At 37.3% G+C, this 23,135-nt stretch overlaps 2 protein-coding genes across 3 annotated transcripts in view; one reads left to right on the top strand and one right to left on the bottom strand.

The window, feature by feature from the left end:
- LOC146527502 (uncharacterized) overlaps window positions 1-23,135 on the bottom strand; it is a 65,240-nt gene that overhangs the window by 21,472 nt on the left and 20,633 nt on the right. The gene's annotated exons all lie outside the window — the stretch shown is intronic.
- LOC146527503 (uncharacterized) lies at window positions 6,992-12,550 on the top strand. The gene has a single exon (XM_085204353.1). The coding sequence runs from the start codon at window positions 6,992-6,994 to the stop codon at window positions 12,548-12,550; it is 5,559 nt and encodes a 1,852-aa protein (XP_085060479.1).

Raw genomic sequence — 23,135 nt, 5'->3', positions numbered from 1 at the left:
ACTTTTAAATAATTAATGTTAATTAATTAATGAATTGACAGCTTACTACTACTTACATATTAAAATTACATAAAAAATGTGTCACTGCTGAAATAATTAATGATAATTAATTAATTAATTGACAGCTTTCTCACACGCCTGACGGAGATGGTTCGTGAAAATGAAAATTAATTTTTCCATTCGCCCCATGTCAATATGCATTTATTATTCACCTTAATTTTATACGCGACGAAAACTGTGTGAATATTAATAACGTAATTTACATTATCTCTTGACGTTTTTCATATTTGATTTTGGCAGCGGTGGGTACGGAAAAATATATTTTCTATAATAAATATAATAACATAATTCTATTTTATAAATGTAATTATAGAACGTCGGTTCTCTAAGGGGGCGGGAATGTTAGGCTTGGACAGTTTCCAAGAGGCGCGAGTTCAAATCCCGCTACATACTAAATTTTTGTATGTTTTTTAAATAAGTAAATTAAATATTTATTATCATTCAATGAAAATATTTTTCTTTCTGTTATTCTGATAGGACAAAACACAGCCGTTCAGCCGAATTCTGAAGAAATTGCGTGTTGAGTGGGAGAACTCAAGCTTTGCCTTGACACCAGAGCGAAGAAATAAAATATAAATTTAAATAAACATTCTGGAATGGGGATCGAACCCATAACCAGTCACTCACACATTTGCCTCTGCGCCAGGAATGGTCTCTAAAAGAGGTACATTGATGATCTGAAAATTATACATTTAGTAAGGTAAATCTAGAAACATATAAATTACTTTAAAAAGTCAAGCAGTCAAGAAAAAGCTTAAATTTTGAACATGTGTTTCAGTCAAAATAAGGTTTTATAAAATACTTTTCTCAATATAAAATATACTTTCATACTGTAGTATATAGCGGTTTTGTCACATAATTTTCTGGATAGGGATCTTTTGAAATTTGAATTTTACATTTTATGGTGGGGTTTGAAAGAACTTTTGGATAAAATAGCCTTTATATATAACTTTTTGCCACCTGCGCTCGTAGCGTATGTTTTAAGCTCGGTTACGTTAACAAATGTTAGAACTTTAATTAAAAACTTCTATGTAACACATAGTTTCTTACTTATTTGACTGCTTATATTAATTATAATTGTTTCGTATACTGATATAATTGTAAAGTTAAAATTAAATGGACATATAATTATGACAAAATATTGTTTCATCTTCACTTAGCTTCATCCTATCAGTATCACTTATATAGCTGAGTAGGCAGAGAACCTAGTTCTAGAACACATCGTTCTTTTTTCCGAACAATTTCCGAGTCATGGTGTGTTAAGTTGCGGAACTCAACGCCACGCCACTTTCTCTTCTTACCACCGAGAACCATCATTTATTCCCCCGAGTGGAAAATCGTCTCACGTGGAAATCTTGGGAATCAAACCCACAATTGTCGTGATTTGAGATCGTCCAAAAGTTTAATAGCTTCTTGATATAAATAGTATAAATTGTAGCAAATTTTAATATCAATTATATTAAAAGGTAAAATTATTACGTGAACAAAAATATACTACAGGACGAAGTAGGGTTGGATCAAGCAAAAATATTTCGAAATAATTCCATACAACTATGCAAATATTTCGAAATACCGATGCATAAAAAACAGTACAGTTTAACTAACTAAAAGTATTTGAATAATGCTTGATTGAAATGGACTTCTCCTATAACATGCTCTATGTTTGCAAGTTTTAGGAAATTTCTAAAAGGTTTATGATTTGTTTGTTAGCAGGGTATGCAGAGGGAACTTAGTGTTAAAACACTCGATTCACTATTTTTCACCAGTGGCAGAAACAAACGTCGCGATCCGTCCAGGAGTTGTGTTAACATAACAAAAAGGAAAAATAAAAATACTGCCCTAATCTGGAAACGCTAGCGAACCCGGCGACTCAGGACAATTATATATTTTCATTTACCCTTTCTGATTAGACAAAGCGCTTAATTTGAAATTTTTCGTATTCATGAGGATAATGGAGGACGGAATGTTTTAACACTACAATTTCCTAACTACTGTGCCACACGGGATGACATGTGAAGATTGAGAAAACCGGTCAAATGGGAGTCGGACTCGCCTGGGTATTTAGGGTTCCGTACCAATTTCAGGATTCATTACTTTTAAGTTTTTCAATTTTTTTCTTTATTTGTACCGCAAGTAATCACATTTTGCCCCATTTCATAACTTAAGTTGAACGGATCATACTCATCATCATGATGGGAAAGACGTGTGTTTACCCAGCGGGACAGTTGGAGGGAAGGCAGCGCTAAACGCCACATACCTCCTTTCTTTCCACTAACATTACACGTGCCCCCCGAATACTTTTACTTTTAAATATGGCTTAGTAAAACTATAGAGATAAACTTAACAAACTGTATTAAATTTAATTTTCTATGTATAGATAAAGCAGAAATTGAAGACAGCCACTTACAAAGTACTATTTTACTTTATAACAATAAACAGTTTTCGGCACGATAATAAACACCTCAGACTAAAACTTTGAAATTTGGAAGAAACTTTGATTGTATAATATGGCACATTTCTAATTAAATTGGTATCGTTAAACTTTTTAATTAGTTACTGGGATTGAATTAGAGATGTTATTTAACATATCTTTATAATAATTTCTTAAGGTTTTTCTCATTTAATAAGAAATATTGGTTTAAAGATCCCAATCCAATCTGTTCCCCAGCTTTCCTCCCAATTTTCAAAACATTACGTGTTGAGTAGCAGAACTCAACGCCGTGCTCAAATATACTAATAATATAAATATAAATATTGCTCCGGGTGGGTATCGAACCCACAACCGTCGCGTTTACTGCAACTTTGCACCACGACGGCCACGCTATATTTTATTATAATTTTTATTTCGCCACTCCAATAAAAATAAATCAAGGAGTTTACCCTTGGGCTTCACCAATCAACGTGCCTTACCGTGAAATTTAGTAACTGGAGGGTCGAAAGTGCAGTATAAAATGTTTTAACACTAGATTCGCTCCGTTAACATTTCTACTTGCGGTAGAAGCATGTGAAGCTAAAAATAATATTTCCATTATCAAATGAGATGAGAGCCCAAATATTAAGTTTCAAAAAGTCAACATTACTTAGAAAATGTTACCAAAACATTTACTTTCCAAATATTGAAGCTCACAAATATTAGCTTTGTACATTTTCCTTGTATTTTCCGTATGGGTAGCTCGGTACATATATTTCAGTGAAACAAAGCATACGAAGAACGGTATTTTATTTTTGACATATTAAACTATATTTTAGACATTTAATGTGATTTATTTATTGTTAAGGTACGTTTACCTATGTTAATTTTATTACCAAGTTTGAATCCAGTCCGTTGGAAATATCAATCCGTTGGAAATATCAGTTAAAAGTGTTAATTGAATAGCCATATATTTCTTTTAATTGTTAGAAGAACAATGAGGCCAAATTTCTCACTATATGTTGTGAGTTCAAAAAAATTTCACTGAAGTAAATAAAATACTTGCATTTGCCTGTGCAAAGAATTTGGCAATCTAGGTAAAGTGGGTACTTTCAGTGGAAGGTGTAAGAAGGGAATTAACAAAAAAAATGTTAGCTGAACGCCAGCGAGCTTACCTCAATGGTGAGGTTTTTCTTGCAATTTTGTTACGTATGTACAATGTAAATATTTTATATTATATAGACTCTACTCCTGAATATAATTTTGAGTAAATTCAATTATTTTATGTAAGTATTATTTTCTTTATATTTTATGCCTTTTGAGTTGTTGAGGCCGTCGTCCTTGGTATTTATTTGTAAAACGCGATGATTGTGGATTCTATTCCTACAGAGAGAGAAGAAAGAATTATTTTCATTTATAATAGTGTCCTAATATTAGGTTCCTTCTATCTACCATGCGGTATATCGCGTAAAGCCAAAAAAGAAAAAGTATAGTTTTAAAACACTTTGATCTCCATTTTCTCACTCCCGCTTACGACTTGTCCATTTTCCATCCACTTCTTTAATTGGAAGAAAATTTCGCATTGCAGGCAAAAATACGCACAAATTCGTTTAACAGGTGTTCCGTACACATTTTACGTTCGGTCGTTGCGCCGATCCATTGTAGAATACATAAGCAATCTTTGGAATTTGAGAACCATTTTATTACAGGAATGAAGGTTTATATCTTTCTTAGTATTAAATTTTCAAAAGGTATGTTGACGTGAATACCAAAAAGCATGTATCTAAAGATGGCCTTAATTGCATATATTATTTATGTGTTAAAAATTATTATACATTAAGATTTATACAGTGATCAGTACTGAACGAAAAAAAATTACAATAGAGGGAAAAAAAATACCACAAAAACGTTATAATTTTATTTAAACATATTGAAATACAGAATTTATTATAAGCCATAATGTCTATATTATTAGGAAATAAACTTTTTAGCCCAAATACCTTGGTAAATAGGTAAAATTATCTTGACTTCTAATTGTTAATTTTTTTTTCACCGATAAAAAAATATTTCAACAGCCATTTACTTACAAGTCGTTTAATATTTTTCATTTCATTACCATGACTCGTTTACAAAACAATTAATTAAAGGATTATTCCCATTTTCACTTTTATTTTTGCTAAATTGTATATAAATGGTACAGTGTTTCATTTCGCTCAATTAACTAAATTAGATGGGGCTTTTGTTATCTTTGTAATGATTGTGATGAAGGCGTGATGGCGGTAGAATGGCTCGTGTTCGCGACAACCGACGCGCATCATCGGCTGTGAACTCGTCACAACATGTTAGAGACTGTTTAGTTTGGCAAAAAGTGACGTCATACCACTCTCGTAATTTTGAATGTTATTATTAGTGTCTTTTCTAAATTAATAGTGTTTTTTCCTTTGTAAATAAGTAATTACATTAAATAATAAATATAAATAGATTTGGGTTCCGTTTTAGATAATAATTTTCGACTTTATATCTTATTTGTATAGTTGTACTATGATTTGCCGCATTAATCGCTTTTTATATAATAGTAACTTCCGTATAGTAAATTTTATTATTAATTATTGTTTGTCATAGTTTTCTGTAACAAAATAACAGATTTGTATATTCCTAATGTGTGTAATTAATTTTAGAGAGAATTTTCATTGTAAAACTCATGTAAAATTCGTCATCGTAACAGCATTTTTCGTAATTTAATAATAGATAATACTTAAATAGTATAATGTTTTATACATAGATAGATAGATATTTTTATGTTCTTTTAATATGTATAAATTGTAAAAACATCCGATTTTTAGTTATTAAAATATAAATGTAAATGTGTGATAATCATAGTAAAAATATTGTTGTAAATAAAGATAAAACGGCTCGGTGGCTCGCGGCTCTCGTTACCGTTTAGCTCCGCGCAACGGAGGTGCGCGTCGGGCGAGACAGAGACAGTCGGCAATCAACGGTGAGCACAACAGGAAGAAGATAGAATCGGAACAAGACACGAATAGAGCCGACAGTCACCGACCGTTATACAGTGATCAACATCTTGTTTCAATATCCTGTTTCAACATCCTGTTTCAGTATCTTGTTTCAATGTATAGCAAGAACGTCCTACAAGAACGTCTCACAAGAACGTCTCGCAAGAACGTCTCACAAGAAGGACTCACAAGAACGTCTCACAAGAAGGACTCACAAGAACGTCTCACAAGAACGACTCACAAGAACGTCTCACAAGAAGGACTCACAAGAACGTCTCACAAGAACGACTCACAAGAACGTCTCACAAGAAGGACTCACAAGAACGTCTCACAAGAACGACTCACAAGAACGTCTCACAAGAACGTCTCACAAGAACGACTCACAAGAACGTCTCACAAGAACGACTCACAAGAACGTCTCACAAGAACGACTCACAAGAACGTCTCACAAGAACGACTCACAAGAACGTCTTGGGGTCTCAGCATACTCCGTGTTCCCATGATCTAGAACCTATAGTGTGCAGGGCGTCAGCGGCTCATTCACTTGAGTTCCGCCCGTCCGGTACAACGTGCTGGTCCTTCGAGCCGGATCTGGGGACTCCTCACCGAAGCTGAAGCATCATCCGTCATCGTGCAAGTTATCGCAGTGCTCCGTCGCGCAAGTGCTCCGTCGCGCAGTACTCTATCGCGCAGTGTTTTCCGTCGCGCTCGCAAACGCATTCGCCGTCGCGTTTCGCATCCGTATCGACTGTCGCGCTCGCAACTGCGCTGACGTCACATATCCCGTCACGTCGTGAGTGTTTTGTGCATCCGCCTTCGTGAGTCTTCGTAAGTGCTCCATCGCGTAGTGCTCTCCGTCGCGCCGTGCTCCATCGCGCAGTATATTCCGTATTGACTGTCGCGCTCGCAACTGTGCTGAAGTCGCCTTACTCGCCTGTAGTCTTCGTGAGTGTTCGTGCATCATCCTCCGACATCCGCCTTCGTGTGTCGTCGTTCGTCTCCGAGAATCTTCGTGCATCCGCCTTCGAGTGTTATCGTGAGTCTTCGTGAGTGTTCGTGCATCAGCCTCTGACATCCGCCTTCGAGTGTTATCGTGAGTGTTCGAGAACCTTCGTGCATCCGCCTTCGAGTATTATCGTACTACATCGCGCAGTGCTCTCCGTCGCGCAGTGTTCTCCGTCACATAGCGCTCTCCGCTGCGCTCTCCGCCGCCTCCGTTGGCGTCCGCATTGACTGTCGTGCTCGCTACTGCGCTGACATCTATCGCGCCGTAAGTCACGTCGTGAGTGTTCGTGCATCCGCCTTCGAGTATTATCGTAAGTCTTCGTGAGTGTTCGTGCATCATCCTCCGACATCCGCCTTCGTGTGTCGTCGTTCGTCTCCGAGAATCTTCGTGCTTCCGCCTTCGAGTGTCGTCGTTCGTCTCCGAGAATCTTCGTGCATCCGCCTTCGAGTATTATCGTTTCGTCTTGGTGAGTTTTACCAATTATCGTAGGTTTTTACTAAGATGCCTATCACAAGATCAAGAGGTCGATCCGAGGGATTGAGATATGAAGCCGACCCTTCATCTAGTCACACAGAGGTGACACACCCGCCTACGAATACACAAGAGGATTCCGAAATAGAAAAGAACTTAATAGTACCAAGTGACGAAAAGGAAGACTCAAGAATTATTTCAATTAACAAGGAGGAACAATTTGAAGGCACACAAATAAAGTCGACAACTTCGAAACGTGCAAACTCGAAGAAGTCTACGAAATCCAGACGTAGAGCAAGAAATGCTCGTGAAGAAATACTTCGCATCAAGCTTGAACTCGCGCAAATAGCTCTGGAAGATGCTGAATCAGATAGTTCAGAATCCCAGGAAGATAATATATCGAAAACCGACTACGTTAGCTCCTGGATTGAAGATAATGCACAAATCGTACAAAAATCACTTACACCATGTGCAGATGTTCCGAGGCAACCACATCCAGTGCCGTCATGCTATAGAATGCCTCAACATCCGAATATCGGCAACAATTCCGAAAATCAACAAGCAATACAGAGAGATTCAACAAAGGAAATAGAGGAGCTAAAAAAGGAAATAGAAAATTTGAAGAAAAGATGCGAAAAAGCCGAAACCGCTCCTACATCGTTGTGTATGAAAACAGAGGTACCTAAACCTACAATGTTACCTCCATCATCGTCATACAATTTTCCCGTCGCGTCCAAAGTCATCATGGATCTTCCTACATATAGTGGAGTGTTAAATGAATGGCTATCATACAGGGCCATATATGAAAACACTAAGGGATACTTCAATGAAGTTGAAAATACAGCCAGAATTCGAAGAAGCCTAACTGGAAAAGCATTGGAAGTCGTCGACACACAACTCATAGCTCATTCAAAACCGGATGCCATCATAGAAGAGCTTGAAATGAATTTCGGTCGTCCAGATGCAATCGCATATAGTGAATATGACAAGCTTCGATCTCTACCTCGTTGTGCTGACAATCCAAAGGAGATACATGCATTCGCCAGTAAGGTAAGAAGCAGTGTCAATCTGTTTCGCGCCCTCAATTTACACAACTTTATCACTGCGCCAGATATAACGAGGGCCCTTCGTGAAAAGCTACCATCGTCGTTATGTACCAGGTGGTACGAGGAACAAGCATCTATATTCAAACCAGACCTGACGCACTTCAGCGAGTTTCTCACCAAACAAGCAGCATGTCGCACACCTTATTCAACAGAGATCCCGCACTCAGAGCCTACTCGTCGTGTGATACATAGAACGCACAATACTACCGAAGAAAGGAAAACTAATAGATTTCATGGAATGGTGAAAAGTACGTGCAAAATTTGTAACAAAGAAGGTCATCACAGTATTAGCTGCAAGAAATTTCAAGATGCCAACTCAGATAAAAGATGGGAACTCGCCAAAGAACACCGACTGTGCTTCAGATGCCTGCGGTTCCGACAATCAGGACATTCCTGTAAACCACAGAAGTGCAATATTAAGGGATGCATCGGTACTCATCATCGATTACTACACTATGATAAAAAGGAGAAATCAGAAAATCGAAATCAACAAGAAGAAAAAGAAACCGTGGCCAACGCATGGATACCATCAAAGGCGCATGCTTACCTTAAAATCATACCAGTCAGAGTTCATGGACCGGCGGGAGAAACCTCTGCATACGCTCTATTAGACGACGGATCAACTGTATCTCTCATAGATGAAGCTTTGGCAAACGAAGTCGGTGCTGAGGGACGGCTGGATCCTTTAAAGATGGAAGCAATCGGGGATATAGTTATTGAAACGCCGGGATCAAGGCGTGTTACCGTGACACTTGCTAATTCACAGAAAAAGAAGATTAGCTTTACAGCTCGTACCGTTCCGCATCTTAATCTTTCCCCGCAAACAATTCGTGAAGAAGACTTAGCTGCCTGCGATCATCTAATAGATTTGAAGAACCAGCTCACCTACGACTCAGCCACGCCTAAAATTCTAATTGGTCAAGACAATTGGAATTTACTACTCGCCGAAGATGTCCGTATAGGACCGAAGAACCAACCAATCGCTTCACTCACGTCGCTCGGGTGGGTGCTACATGGTGCGCACAATAGGACATTGGGTCAGAAAATCCATTTCGTCAATCAAGTTACTGCTATTGAAGATAGAATGGATGAACAACTGAGAGATTACTTTGCCTTGGAATCTCTTATCATTAATCCGCGTCGGCCAGACTCTGATCCAGAAATAAAGGCTGAAAACATTTTGAAGAAACACACACACCGTTTACAAGATGGGCATGTTGAAACCACACTTTTATGGAAATCAGAGAACAGCATCATGGTTAATAATTATGAGTCGGCGCTGAAGAGGCTCATATCAATAGAGAGAAAAATTGATCGTGATCCTGAACTGAAAAGGAGATACACCGAACAAATGGAATCACTCGTCCAGAAGGGCTACGCTGAGGTGGCACCTAAAAGTATCTCTCCAGGCAGAACATGGTACCTGCCACACTTCGACGTGCAAAACCCGGCTAAACCAGAGAAGCTTCGCATTGTTCACGACGCCGCTGCTAAAACCAAAGGTATGTCACTAAACGATTTCCTCTTGACTGGACCAGACCTTCTTCAATCGCTTCCTGGAGTCATGATGAGATTTCGCCGTCATGCTTTCGCTGTATCAGCCGACATAGCCGAAATGTTTATGCAAGTCAAAGTAAGACCTCAAGATAGGGATGCCCTTCGCTACCTGTGGAGAGGACACCGGCGGGAGGGAACTCCTGAAGAATATCGCATGACGTCGCTTATATTTGGAGCTGCGAGTTCACCATGCACCGCGATATTCGCTAAAGATTGGAACGCAAAAAGGTACATCGACACGCATCCAGAAGCAGTGGAAGCTATCATCCACAACCACTATATGGATGACTACCTAGACAGTTTCCGAAGTATAGAAGAAGCTATAGAAACTTCCAAAAAGGTCCAACATATCCACGGAGAAGCTTGTTTCAAACTCTGCAAGTGGGTTTCAAATATCCCGAAAATAATAAATGAACTTGAAAAACAATCAAATATGACAGAAACTATTAACCTGGGTACCAAAGAAGAAAAGATTTTGGGTTTAATGTGGAGACCGTCAACCGATGAATTACGATTCAATTTAAAACTAGCAAGATTACCGCCCAGTTTATTAAAGAAAACAGCTCCTACGAAGAGAGAAGCTCTGAAGATAGTTATGTCACTCTATGACCCACTTGGTTTCGCTTCACCCGTTACTATTCGTGCTAAACAAATTCTTCAAGAATCTTGGCGAAGAATTATAGATTGGGATCAACATCTGGATGAAGATCTTTCCAAGCAGTGGGCAGAATGGATGCTACACCTTCAGAAATTGAAAAATGTGAGCTTACCTCGATGCTACTCTGGTTATAGTGATGCCACATCTGTACAACTACATATATTCAGCGACGCCAGTGAAACAGCCTACGCAGCAGCTGCCTACTGGAGGGTGGTTGCTCCGGATGGAAAAGTCCAAGTCAACATGATCATGGCTAAAGCGAAAGTAGCCCCGCTCAAGGTTATGTCAATTCCTCGTTTAGAACTACAAGCAGCCGTCATGGGAGTTCGCATAGCAGAAGCTGTCATAAAAGAACATCGTATTGCGCCGGAATGCAAAATCTTTTGGACAGACAGTAAGACAGTTCTGACGTGGATAAGAAATGGAGCCAGGTCTTATAAGCCATTTGTCGCACATAGACTAGCAGCCATTGAAGAATATACCAAAGTTGAAGAATGGCGTTGGGTACCTTCTAAGCTCAATGTCGCCGATATAGCCACCAGAGAAGTACCATCTGATTTTGGAGCTGATCATGAATGGTATCACGGGCCTGCCTTCTTGAAAGAAAATCCGAGTACCTGGCCTATCGAAAAACCGGTCGTGTCAAATAATACTGGTGAAGAACATACTTTTACCGTTAAAGAACTCCAGCTGAAGACAAAATTACGTGAAGCAATTCCTGATCCACAACGCTTCTCAAAATGGGAGCGACTACTTCGTGCCACAGCTAGAGTCTTGCAATTTTTAGATATTTGCAGAAATAAAAAAGAGAAGATCTTTTATAAGCGAACACGTAGAAATATGGAATCAGATCCTACGTGGAACAAACGAAGAGAAACATTGCAAAAGAAATCTACTACTCTACATAGCAAGAAATCTATGGATTCCAACAATTTTCTGATATTGGATTCGAAGTACATTACAAAAGCAGAAAATCTTCTCATCCGAACATCTCAAGAAGAATCTTTCAATGAAGATATCACAGACTTAAGATACAACAGGACTATTGCCAAACAAAGTCGCCTTCATTCATTACCCGTAGAACTCCGAGATGACATTGTCGTTCTTCGCAGCCGTATAGCCGCCGCCGAGGGAATAAAAGACGAAACAAAGAAACCACAAGTCTTAGATGGAGATAACTACATCACACAGTTATATATTGATTGGACCCACCGTTGTCTTCACCACAGCAGCACCGAAATAATAGTAAATGAAGTACGTCAACATTTTTGGGTAATTCGTCTTCGTCCCACCGTGAAAAGGATAGTTCATCAGTGCCTCAAGTGTCGTATTCGCAAGGCACAACCCCCACAGCCTTCTACGGGTGATCATCCTAAATCCCGTCTCGCTCATCATCGAAGACCATTTACATACACCGGCTTAGATTATTTTGGCCCTCTCACAGTAGTCGTCGGCAGACAACACGTGAAACGTTACGTCGCACTCTTCACGTGTCTTACCACTAGAGCAGTTCACCTGGAAATCGCCGCCAGCCTAAGCGCAGACTCTGCCATACTTGCATTGCGAAGATTCGCTGCACGTCGAGGATGTCCTTCCGAAATTTACTCAGATAATGGTACAAACATGCATGGAGCAGACAAAGAACTTCGAGAAGCATTCAAAGAAGAAGCCAGTCGTCGAGGCATCGCATGGCGTTTCATAACACCATCTGCACCATTCATGGGAGGCGCATGGGAACGTCTTGTTCGCTGCGTGAAAACAGCTCTATACACTATTCTTCGTGAGAGATACCCCCGAGAAGAAATTTTGGCTACATTACTCTGCGAAGTAGAATATACTGTGAATAGTCGTCCCCTCACACATGTTTCTGTAAACAATGACGACGAAGAATCTATAACACCCAATCACTTTTTACTTGGGGGTTCAGCTCGTCTACCTGTACCTGGCACATTTAGTGAGGACGACATCGATAGCAAAAAGCAGTGGAGACGCTCACAGATATTAGCAGACATGTTTTGGAGACGCTGGGTTCGCGAATATCTCCCTGAACTTCAACACCGGCGGGAGCCTCATGGTCGAGGCCCTACTTATGAAATAGGTGACCCGGTACTTATAGCCGACTCACAACTTCCAAGAAATACGTGGCCAAGAGGACGCATAGAAAAAGTATATCCAGGTGCAGATGGACAAGTGCGAATAGTTGAAGTACGCACTAAGGGTGGTCTTCTGAAAAGGCCAACCAAAAAACTCGTTCCGCTTCCAAAGTAAGAAGACGTCGTCGCTCACCGCGGGAAAGATGCAGCATCACATCGAGACCTGATTCTGCACGGCGGGAGAAATGTTCGCGACAACCGACGCGCATCATCGGCTGTGAACTCGTCACAACATGTTAGAGACTGTTTAGTTTGGCAAAAAGTGACGTCATACCACTCTCGTAATTTTGAATGTTATTATTAGTGTCTTTTCTAAATTAATAGTGTTTTTTCCTTTGTAAATAAGTAATTACATTAAATAATAAATATAAATAGATTTGGGTTCCGTTTTAGATAATAATTTTCGACTTTATATCTTATTTGTATAGTTGTACTATGATTTGCCGCATTAATCGCTTTTTATATAATAGTAACTTCCGTATAGTAAATTTTATTATTAATTATTGTTTGTCATAGTTTTCTGTAACAAAATAACAGATTTGTATATTCCTAATGTGTGTAATTAATTTTAGAGAGAATTTTCATTGTAAAACTCATGTAAAATTCGTCATCGTAACAGCATTTTTCGTAATTTAATAATAGATAATACTTAAATAGTATAATGTTTTATACATAGATAGATAGATATTTTTATGTTCTTTTAATATGTATAAATTGTAAAAACATCCGATTTTTAGTTATTAAAATATAAATGTAAATGTGTGATAATCATAGTAAAAATATTGTTGTAAATAAAGATAAAACGGCTCGGTGGCTCGCGGCTCTCGTTACCGTTTAGCTCCGCGCAACGGAGGTGCGCGTCGGGCGAGACAGAGACAGTCGGCAATCAACGGTGAGCACAACAGGAAGAAGATAGAATCGGAACAAGACACGAATAGAGCCGACAGTCACCGACCGTTATACAGTGATCAACATCTTGTTTCAATATCCTGTTTCAACATCCTGTTTCAGTATCTTGTTTCAATGTATAGCAAGAACGTCCTACAAGAACGTCTCACAAGAACGTCTCGCAAGAACGTCTCACAAGAAGGACTCACAAGAACGTCTCACAAGAAGGACTCACAAGAACGTCTCACAAGAACGACTCACAAGAACGTCTCACAAGAAGGACTCACAAGAACGTCTCACAAGAACGACTCACAAGAACGTCTCACAAGAAGGACTCACAAGAACGTCTCACAAGAACGACTCACAAGAACGTCTCACAAGAACGTCTCACAAGAACGACTCACAAGAACGTCTCACAAGAACGACTCACAAGAACGTCTCACAAGAACGACTCACAAGAACGTCTCACAAGAACGACTCACAAGAACGTCTTGGGGTCTCAGCATACTCCGTGTTCCCATGATCTAGAACCTATAGTGTGCAGGGCGTCAGCGGCTCATTCACTTGAGTTCCGCCCGTCCGGTACAGCTCGAGTCAATCTAATCTTACTCTTGCGCAAACAGAACTTAAGTTAATCATCATTAATATTAAATAAATACAAACAACATGTTACGTATACAAGAGAAATGTGAAAATCAAGAGGTAAGGTGGCAGTGGGGCATTGTAAACGCTGTGAACGTGCGTTCGGTCTTCACTCTGGTAAATTTATTATTTTATTTCATCTGTACCCTGCACATAGCAGGGGAAACTTGCACAACCTAATGTTAAGGAGTGTCTGTTCACCACTTTACGCCGAATAACGGAAGCGAAACCCAACGCCAGGTTTTGCCTCGCTACCACCGAGCAAGGAAATTAAAATATTTCATTCCCCCATGTGGGAATCGAACCCTTAACCGCCGCGTTCACAGTCAAACGCTTATAGCCTTACGCTACGACAGCTTCATGTTTATGAGATGAAATGAAAATAATTCGGGAACGTCATCCAACTAAGGCAAGACGGCCTTTATACTATTCCTATCTCTAAATAAACTAACATAATATGTAGACATTCTCTGCTCATATAGATAGTTGAGCTGAAAGCTTATGGGCACCCTCGTCAAGGAATGAAGGACTAATGACATTGGTTCAAACGAAAGTATGCCTGGATTGTATCTCGACCCTAACCCGCTTAATGCACGCCCTGAAGAAATATTATGTATTAATTGAGATTGTCCGTAGTAAAGTGAACTAGTTACAAGGTGATTTTATTAGGAAATTTCAATTTAAAATCATATATTTTCAGGAATACCAATAGCAAATAATACTGTACATATAATACTGTTTTCTCTACCCGTAAATTGTTTTTAAAAAAAATTAAATAAAAACTACATAATTATGTGTGAAAGCTACTACTTAAATGACGATTAAATTGTAAATCGTTGTTAATTTAGTAGTTTTAATTTAAGATATCTTTTCTGGTTAAAAATAAGATTAGAAAATATAATATTCGCGTTTTACAACTACTGGCTAAGTATAAGTAACTATTAAAGGCAACGAGAGCTCATAACTCTACGTCTCAGCTATATTAAATAAGTAGTGAGGTCACAGAACAGAGACTATCAAAAGTGATGTCATGGGCTAACTAAGCTTTTATAATGAACGTGTGCAGTTAATTTTTAGCATAATTTAGGCGGAGGGAAGCTGGGAACTAGTGTTAAGTCACTCCGTTCACATTAAGACACTTCCGTTCCCCAATATCTGCCGAAATGTATGGCATTGCATGTTGTAACAATTTACATTTGTTATCTTTCTTATTGTTCTTTTTTTGTTTTTTTTTATGTGTTCCCACTAATGAAAGTTTTTTTTTCATAATGTCGTAATTTAAATCGTAATTTATTGTAACTAATATATAACAACACAAAACCGTCGTTAACATTATTGTTTGAGAAACTCATATCATTTCTTTTATATTATTCTATGGCCTCTCATATCAATATTCTAAAGGCGTCTTCTCACATTCACACGATCAAAGCGTTCATACAACAGGCATCTAATCAGAAGGTACAAAGTAATCGCCGACGGTGTCATGACATAAAAATTTAATGGTAATCTTGGTAATCTTAGGTAATATCGGTAATATAGCGGTTATTCTGAATTTTATGATGTCACAGGTAATTCTGGGCGCAACGTTTAATGCTATTCACTTCATATCATGCCTATAACATTCATTCTGGTAATATTATCGTAATCCTTTAAGACTTTTATTTTACTGGTAAAGGAATGGAAGAAACGGTAATGATAATAGGTATATGCAGCTAGGTTATATATAATTTCATAACTACATCTCACGTTTATTTGTAATATATATATATATATATATATATATATATATATATATATATGGTCGAAATACAAAAATAAAATTGTATATTTTTTAACATGATTTCCACATTTCAAATATTTTCCATCCCCCAAATGGCGATCGAACCGACAACCATCAGACATTACTTATACATCATGGGCTCTTATCACTATCGACAACGTTATAAAACAGTTAAAAATATGGAAAAAGAACATATTCAGCTATATACCTGGAAACTTTAAGTGACATCACGTCTTCACTTTATATAGACAGGACAAGTTGATTCTCTAGGAAAAAAGGTCAAGTACACTTCAATGTGAAGGCACTATCAATGAGTGGCTTTTGTTGAAACATTGACAATATGAGTATATATGAAAGGATTAAAGGAAAAAAATCCAATTTTATTACATTTTCATTGGAGATGATCGGTCTGTTTCTATCTTTTACTTACAAGGTACAAGTTGTAGCCCCCAATTTTGCTTGCGTGAACTATTAATCATAAAATCTCGTTTTTTTCATTTTGGGGAATCTTCTCGTAGTGCTTCCTTATTCTCTCTAAATCTCTATATGCCAAATTTCAAGTTTCTTCGTAGTTAAGGGTATGGAATGCCTCATTCAATTTCTTAGAAACGAATGAGTTTGCTATTTTCTAAAGTAATATAACATAATAACGTATAATTATTCTTTTATTGAGGTCAGTCATGGCACAGGAGCACAAGTGTGCGGCTGTCAACGCGACAGGTTTTGGGTTCGATTTCCACTCGAAGAAATATTAAATATTTTCATTTCCTCTAATAACGTGGTAAAGTGTGGCGTTGAGTTTTGCCACTCAACACCAGTATCTCAATGGAAACGGCCTCAAATCCAAACACCATTCATCACGTATTGGAAGATACCACAGGAACTCTTTAATGCAAGGTTTTTAATACAAACATATTACGTATATTAATTAGATAATAATAAAATAAAATTACGTGATCTTTATATAGACTTTTCAACACAATTCTTAAGTAAGTACATACTTACCAGATACGACACATCAATTTAAATCGTATTAGGTACTAACAAAGTTACCAAATTCGAATACTTAACTCGTAAGTCTTACAAATACTTCAAAAACACACAAAATTAGGTCACAGTGCCTAAGAAGTGTGCCTAAGAAGTAATGTATGTAAACTGGGCCTGGCCTCCGTCGTGGCGCGATAAGCTTACTCGTACATGAGTACGTAAGTCGGTCGCGCTGTTCCAACAATAATTACTCTGTAACTTTCGTGTTGTTTTAATTCTATGTTATGTGACATTTTCTATTTATTTTAGCTAGTTGTTTATGACTTTTTTTTTATAACATGCTTAAAGAATGAAGCAATATTTAGTAGATTTTAGTCTATTTTAACATCATTTTATTATTAGCTTCATCTTTTTGTATAAATCCACATAGATAGATAGATAGTAAAATTAGTACCTACTCACTTTTCTATTTTTATATTTCTAAAGTGTTATTTGTCACTAAGAGTCAAAAACCTGCTTCAATTAAAATGTGTGTTTAAGAAGAGAGAAAGAGAAAGAGTTAAGTACATTAATTCTGTCATTAATATTATTTTCCACGTTATATAATATTAATTTTGAATAGCAGTTTTATGAATAGTAGCAGCAATTCCAGGTTCCCCACATTTTCATGGCCATTTCTTCATTAAAGATAGTCGTGTCTATCGAAGGCCGTTCTTTGTTTTCTTTAATACTTGCCTGTTTTGTTCATTTTACAGTGTTTCTTTAGACGGTTATTACTATTATACAACTACTTGATGAAACTGAACCTGTTTTTAAATTTACTGCATTGTCTTTGAATGTAACTTTTTAACGCTTACTTCTAGGTATATATTTTATTTAAATAAAATTTACTTATATTGATTTATTTTAATTTTACAATGTGAAAATTCTACTAAAATATTAATTCTACTAACCAAATCGAAGCAATATCAGTTTTTGGTATTAATTGCTTCATAATAATTTTTTTCTCAATACCAAACGGTAAGTCCATGGGTTCGATTCTCTTTAATTTTCATTCATTTTCATTAGTCAAAACGCGATATTGGGTTCAAATTGACAGTCTACGATTGAAAAAAGCGTAAAATACAAAAACAAATAGTTACATTTACAATAACACTACATAATCCACACATAAAACAACGGGTTAATCCCAAAATTCCATTACAATTTCGTTTGAAGAGCTTACTTGACGTCAATTGATTTAAAATTGAGAGCTTAAACCTTCTGTACTTTCCAATCGAAATGCCAAAGGCTGAAATAAAATGAATGAGTAAATAAAAACTGTTTCAAAGTAGAATAAAATTTCAAACCTATTTTAAAACCTCAGCCGGCGAAGGGTCGACACAAGACACCTTTTTCAGTACTCCCATCGAGTTATTTATTCAAAATCCTAAATCGGTACTTTCTCTTTAACTTGCTGTATGGAAATTGCTTAAATATTGGATTACCAAAAATATATGTATTTTTGGTGTTTAAATAAATACTTTTGGAATTAATAGCATAAAATTTTACATACGGAAAAAATATATGAAGAAATTATTATATTGTAGGGAAAATAATCAGGATTGTTCGAGATTCACTAGCAATACGAGATTTCTTTCTTGCTTCTGCATTTAACGAGGTAATTTGAGGGACTCAGGTACTTTTTGAGGCACAAAAGTCTTTTCACCAAAGGAATCGAACACACAACCATCTCGTTTACGGTGATTGTGACGTTGGGCCACTACGGCCTCTGGGACATATAAATGGATATGCATAATCCACCTTATACATAAAACGAATATCATCCCACAAGCATCTATCCTCGGTTGAGATCCTACCCATGATATCCTTTTCTGCGGATACTCCTTGAATAGCAATCCTAATGGCTATATTATGTTTGCCTCAATCTTGATATTTTTGTCAAAAATACCGAGGAGTCCTTGCAATTTTATTGAAAGAAATTTACATTTAAGCATCATGGTGGCACAGTAGAACGATTTATGATTATTAATGTTTCCCATTCGATTTCCTATTTTAGTTTCATTTCAAAGTTATCATTTGTTTCCATAGAAGATTATTTTTTAAAATACGAAGTCTTAGCTTGTGTCTCTTGTCTTGGGTAATATCTAATGAATTTAGTATTAGATAGATTGCTAAAACCATTTTATAAAAAAAAAACGGTAATATTTCAACCTTATTATTCGTTAAAGGTAGGTTCTTTAGGTATAAAGAAAAGTTCAGAGAGCCAAAACAGCTGACCCGAAGCAGTCACGAAACACCTACCAGTATGTAACGACCGAGGTGTGAGGCACTAACAATCTAAACACTAAGCTGACTACAAACTTGGCAAAGCGAACTTTGACAGGGAATCGATTTGACCCAAATTAACTATAAAATCTAATTATTACTTATAAAAATGAGACCTATTGCTGTTCTTCTGATACGGTTTATATCTTCCAAATAATCTTCAATGCACATTCTACGGAAAATATTTTAATTTTAATCATTCCAGTTCATTCTATCGTGTAAGTTTTCGCCTTTCTTCGTAGAGCGAGAGTAAGGTGTTAAGTTCCGCCATTCAACACGCAATGACTTCAGAATTTGACGGAAAGTGAAGAACTGAAGTGTCTTAATGGAAACGGAGTCTTAACATACTCATCGTACGCCATTCCCTGGTTCCCTTTGTCTATTCTGCTATGTGCGGGATGCAACGTAAGTTTCGTTTGTAAATGGATCCTGCTTACTTTTACGTAATTAAAAGGACAAGTATATAACGAATCTAGAAAAACACAAATATGCTCAGAAATATCGTTTTCTTTTATTTCAGTTTCAGTTCTTTCATTATGGCGTTTCGAGCGTGCCAGTTGAGCACAAAATCACCACGCCAATGTCACGTTGTATGATGAAGAACTCTTTTGCTTTATAATGGAAAATTGAAAATAATAAAATAAATGGAAGTGACGTTTCCAGTTGAAAAGTGACGTGATGTCACTTATGTCAATTATCTTACACTTCAGGCCTTTCAATTGGTGTTATTGAACATTTCCCCTAAAGAGTACTTCCCCCAAAAGAGTATTTTACTACGTAAATAATATATAATGTATAGGGTATATATACTAGTCAAAACAAAATAAGGGCCAATACGTATTTTTGCACTTTGGGTTAATTTATTCACATGAATGCAATCTTGAGTGGTTGATACTTATGGTACGTTCAACTTAAGTGTTACCAAGTTCTATTTGAGTATACTGCCAGAAAAAAATTGTAAAAGTACGTAGATTTGGAGATTTATTGAAGCCACTTGATTTTACCCTTATTTAAGTTGATAATTAAATTCAGTCAAAGTTTGGAACTAGTCGTGTGTAGTTCAAATAATGTTTAACTATCGTGTTAATTGATCTTTTGCGAAGACTATGCCACGTATTCGACGAGGTCTGGACTTGCCAACCATAATCAGAGCTGTAACTTTAATTCAAGAAAGACATTCACAGTGTTCTGTAGCTCTACAGCTCGGATATTCACGAAGAGCGGTCCAAAATGGATGGAATCGTTTTCAAGAGACGGGTACGGTATCCAGAAGACGAGTATCAGGCAGAATTAGATCCACTACCGCACAAGAAGACCGCTATGTTCTTTTGACTGCGCGAAGAGAGAGTTTTATCACCGCTCACTGCTTACAAAATCGCTTGCGGCAAGCCACAGGTACCCGCGTTAGTGATCAAACAATTAGGAAATGGTTGCACGAAGACCAGCAGTTCTTCGGAAGATGAATATTGCGAATTCCACTAATAAGTGTTCATCGTGCAAACCGTTTAGCGTATGCAAGGCAATATCTTACCTGGGACATAAGTGACTGGAGCACAGTGTTGTTTACTGATGAGATAGTAGTAGTGAGAGCATTAGTAGTTGGAGACGTGAAGGTGAGCAATTTTCAGATGCTTGCATCCGAGAAAGTGACAGATTCGGGGGTTCAAATGTGATGGTGTGGGGAGGCATTAGTCTATCGGGTAGAATTGAACTAATAATCCTAAACGGAGGTACTGTAACAGCTCAGCGATACATTGAAGAGGTTATCAGACTTCATGTGGTGCCTTTTGCTCAGAGAATTCGTGCATGATTCAAGCTGATGCACGACTGAGGCTGATATTGAGGTATTGCCTTGGTCTGCCAACAGTCCAGACCTCAACCCGAAAGAATACATATGGGATCTACTTAAACGAAGCGTTCGAAGTACTGACCGGCCCGTACACAAGCTACAGCTGATTGAAGTGCTCAAATCAAGCTGGGAGCAAATTCCTCAAGAAACTGTACGAAACCTGAATGAAAGTATCCCTTACAGGCCTCAGGATTGTGTACAAAAATAAGGAGGACACACACGATACTGAAGACAACAAAAAAAAAGCTTTAGAAATACTAAAAGTTGTTGAAAGCTTTATGAGCGGGAGTGAATTTTTTGTCAAAATTGCATAGTTAGTTGAAAAAATTCTAATTAAATTTTATTGGATCGATTTTAATTAAATTTTGAGTTAATTACATTAGAAAATGGTAAAGCTAATGAACTTCATCATTTTCTAATACCTAAGTCCTAGTAACACATAAATATACTTGAAAATTGCAGTGGCCCTTATTTTGTTTTGAGTAGTGTATACATATTATTTACGAATGACTGTTTAAGTATAAACCTTCATATTAATCCTTATATGCTTTTATTTGACTTGCCATATTAATCTAAGTACATTTTTTTTTTTTTTTTTTTTTTATGGAAAAAGGACAAGGCAAACGAGCGTTCGGGTCACCTGATGATGATCACCGATGATCACCGATGATCATAACACGGATGTTGGTGTATGTTAAATCTTGTAAGCTCAAATTGACCCATTTCCATTGTTCGATAGAGCTGGATGTTGAATTACGATTTCAGTTTAATCGATATTGTTTTTAAGCTAAAATGGCTGCCATAACAAAATGGCGTATTACAATATTTTGCACAATTCACCTAATATAGATATCAAGTGAAATGGCGGATTTGTAAAATAAAAAATATCTGGGAACCTTGCTTTTAAGGTTCTTTAATTAAGATTTTATTGCTAAGCACTAGCTTAGCCTTAGATTAGCGCGTTTAACCAAATAAATTTACAGAAATGTTTGTCTTATTAATTGACATACATAAAAATATTTATTTTTGCCAAGCAAGTAATTTTTACTGTATTGGGTAGGATTTGCTGTGCGTTCGATTCCCACTAGAAGAAATAAAATATTTAATATTTTCATTACTGGTAACGAGGCAAAGGTTGGCGTTGAGTTCAGTCACTGAACACTCAATGCTTTAGGACTTTGGTGGAAAGTGGTTAACGGAAGTATTTTAACGGGGACGGAGTGTCTTAACACTGAGTTTTGCTCTGCCTACCCTGCTATGTGCGTGATAAAGCGTGAAGCTAAAACAAAAATAATTAGGATTATAAATTGGATGGCGTAACTTTACACCGCCATCTGTCTAAATAGACCTATATATCGAAAATAAATAATAATTTACATTATTACGCACACTTGCAAACTCCCATTGGCAAATTATCTCAAGTAGAGACACAAAGCATCTAAATTTTCTCCAACTCCTAAGTTATAGGCTCTTAAAATGACAAAATGCTGCGTCGGTATCGTTATGAGAGTTATTGTTTCCTTAACTTTATGTCGCATAAACTAAAATCATCTGCTATACGCGTTCCCTTATCGTACAAATGTGATGCTTATTACAACGATATAGAGTATAATTTGATTTAATTTTTCTTTTTATCATATTTTACTAAAGTGTATTTGGATATTATTAGTCTTGCGAAGTGACAATTGTAGTTTGATTCCTTTTTAATGTTATTTATTGGTGGTAAAACGTAGATATTTTTTGTCATCAGCCTATCGCCGTCCACTGCTGAACGTAAGCCTCCCTCATCAAGCGCCAACCATCCCGGTCTTGGGCTTGTCGCATCCATCCGGTGCCAGCCACCTTCTTTAAATCGTCCGTCCATCGTGCTGCAGGGCGTCCTACACTACGCTTGCCTAAGCGCGGTCTAGCACGTATCGGCTCCATCGACCGTCGCTACGTCTGGACACATGGCCGGCCCAGTTCCACTTCAGCGAGCTGATTCTTCGCGCAAGATACTTATAACTGTATGTAACTCCATGTTATTAAAGAGTTCGACCGCTGGTTTAGTTTCTGAGAATGTGTGTGTTAATCATACACACACAGATATAATTTTCTCTTACTAAATAGTCAATTACATGAAATTTCTTATAGAAGTGCTCACAACAAAAGTAAGAGTTAATAGTATGTAAGAGTTAAATTAGCTATGGAGTTTGGACAGTTTCCAAGAAGTTGCAATACGCGCAG

The sequence above is a fragment of the Heliconius melpomene genome, chromosome 20 (genome assembly GCF_056956725.1).
Source record: "Heliconius melpomene rosina isolate 202511_hmr_F chromosome 20, ASM5695672v1, whole genome shotgun sequence".
NCBI classification, from domain to species: domain Eukaryota; kingdom Metazoa; phylum Arthropoda; class Insecta; order Lepidoptera; family Nymphalidae; genus Heliconius; species Heliconius melpomene.
Note: the sequence above shows the minus strand (reverse complement) of the source record. Positions and strands in the feature narration are given on the sequence as shown.